At 49.7% G+C, this 2,343-nt stretch overlaps 1 protein-coding gene across 1 annotated transcript in view; it reads left to right on the top strand.

Annotated features, from left to right (window-relative positions):
- Positions 1-1,962: 1,962 nt before the first annotated feature.
- LOC119576762 (putative uncharacterized protein DDB_G0271982) overlaps positions 1,963-2,343 on the top strand; it is a gene marked incomplete at its 5' end in the record, with an annotated part of 6,558 nt that continues 6,177 nt past the window's right edge. The window contains one exon of the mRNA XM_037924402.1: positions 1,963-2,049. Coding sequence (XP_037780330.1) covers positions 1,963-2,049 — 87 coding nt within the window. The remainder of the gene's footprint in view (positions 2,050-2,343) is intronic.

Consider the following 2,343-nt stretch of genomic DNA (forward strand, 5'->3'; position numbering starts at 1 on the left):
CTTTCCTCCCTCATTCTCCCTCTCCCTCTTTATAACTCGCCCATCCTCTGTCTCCCCTTAATCTACTCCGACCGCTGCCACGACAACCACGACTACTGCTACTACCTCGCTCTACGACCGCTTGGACGAGGCGAGAAGGTCGTTTGTGGGACATGAAACAATGAAAAAGGGAGGGAGGGAGTGGGGGGAGGGAAAGGAGGGAGAGAGGGAGGGAGGGGGGAGGGAGGGAGGGAGGGAGGGAGAGAGGAAGGGAGGGGGGAGGGGAAGGGGAAAGAGGAGAGGAGAGGGAGGGAGGGAGGGAGGGAGAGGGGAAGGGGAAAGAGGGAGGGAGAGAGAGGGGGGGAAAGGGGGAGGGAGAGAGGACGGGAGAGAGGAGAGAGAGGGAAAGGGGAGAGGGAAGGGATTTGAGGGAGAGGGGAGAGGGAGGGAGGGGGTAGAGGAACGTGGGATGGAGAACAGAGAGAGGGAGGGAGGGAGGGGGGAGAGGAACGTGGGAAGGAGAGGAGAGGAGACTAAGAGAGGGGGAGGGAGAGACAAATAGGGGAAGGGATGGTCGCAGGCAAGAAACAGGGGAGGAGGAGGAAGGGGAAAAGAGCGAGGGGAAAAGTGGGGAGAAAGGGGAGAGACGCCCCTCTTATAATAATAAGAGTAAAAGGAGATATAAATATAAGGAAGGAGGGGGGGCGGGGCGGGGGGAGGAGGAAGAGAGGGAAGAGGGGAAGAAAGATATCGCAAGGATGACCATTGAATAAGATTAGGAGCATGAAAAGGGAGGAAGAAGAGGAAGAATATGAAGAAAAAGGTGATGAAGAGGAAGAAGAGGAGGAGGAGGAGGAAGAGGAAGAAGAAGAAATAAAGGAGGAAGAGGAAGAAGAAGAAGAAGAAAAAGAGGAAGAGGAAGAAGAGGGGAAGGACGAGGAAAAGAAGAGGAAAAGACGAAGAAGAGGAAAAGAAAGAAAAAGAAGAGGAAGACACGAAAAAAAAAGATGAAAGAAAGAGAATAAAATATAAAACAGAAGAAAAAAAGAGGAAAACGAATAGAAAGAAAAAAAAAAAAATAGAAAGCAGAGAAAGACACACAAGAAAAAAAAAAAAAAAATACGAGAAAAAAAAACGAAAAAAGAAAAAGACAGAATAAATAGTAAAAAAAAGAAAAAAATGGATAAAAATGGAAAGAAAGACAAAGGAAAGAGAGAGATAAGAGGAAGGCAGCGGCCCCTTGAACGGACGTCGAACAGATCGTCGAGCGATACGTTAGAATTAGCAGGAAACTTAGTCACGCGCTGCTCCTCGGACGGTGCGGGGGGAGGGGGGAGGGAGGAGCGGGGAGAGAGGAGGGGAAAGGGGATGGGAGATGGAGGGGAGGGAGGGGAAGGGTTTGGGGAGATGGGAGATGGAGGGGAGGGAGGGGGGGAGATGGGATGGGGTAGAGGGGGTGGGTATAGGGGTGAGGGGAGGGGAGGGGGAAGGGGTGAGAGAGAGAGAGGGATTGGGAATAGGGAGAGAGAAAGGGAGGTAGAGAGGAAGGGGATGGGAGAGAGGGGGTGAGGGAAAGGGGAGGAGGAGGGAATGGGTGTGTGGGGAAGGGATGGGGATGAGGGGAAAGGGGAAGGGGAAGGGGGGGGCAGGGTAGAGGGGAGGGATAAAGAGAGATAGAAAGAGCCAAAGAGAAAACGAGAAAAAAACAAGAAGAAGAAGGATAAAGAGAGAGAGAGAGAGAGAGAGAGAGAGAGAGAGAGAGAGAGAGAGAGAGAGAGAGAGAAGAGAGGAGGAGACGAGAGAGAGAGAGAGAGAGGAGAGAGAGAGAGAGGGGGGGGAGGGGAAAGGAGGGTCAGAGAAACGTCTATATGAATAATTCAGGAGAAGCAATAACGGAATATATTGTTGTTTAGACGTCGAAGCAGAGAGAGAGAGAGAGAGAGAGAGAGAGAGAGAGAGGAAGAGAGAGATGAGAGAGAGAGAGAGGAAGAGAGAGAAAGAGAGAGAGAGAGAGAGAGAGAGAGAGAGAGAGAGAGAGAGAGAGAGAGAGAGAGAGAGAGAGAGGAGAGAGAGAGAGGAGAGAGAGAGAGAGAGAGAGAGAGAGGACGAGAGAGAGAGAGAGAGAGAGAGAGAGAGAGAGAGAGAGAGAGGGAGTAATAGATAGATAGATAGATAGAGAGAGAGAGAGAGAGAGAGAGAGAGATGGACAATTTAAGAAAAGTGGAGAATTCTTCCCTCTTTTTCCTGTTTCTGCTTTATCAGTCTTCTTTTCTTCTCCCTTCTTGCTTGATTTAAGATTTCTGTTTTGGCTATTTCTTTTTTTTTTTTGAGTTTTCCTTTTCTTATTTTTCGTTTCTTTTTCTG

Source organism: Penaeus monodon, chromosome 9, assembly GCF_015228065.2.
Source record: "Penaeus monodon isolate SGIC_2016 chromosome 9, NSTDA_Pmon_1, whole genome shotgun sequence".
Taxonomy (NCBI): Eukaryota; Metazoa; Arthropoda; class Malacostraca; order Decapoda; family Penaeidae; genus Penaeus; species Penaeus monodon.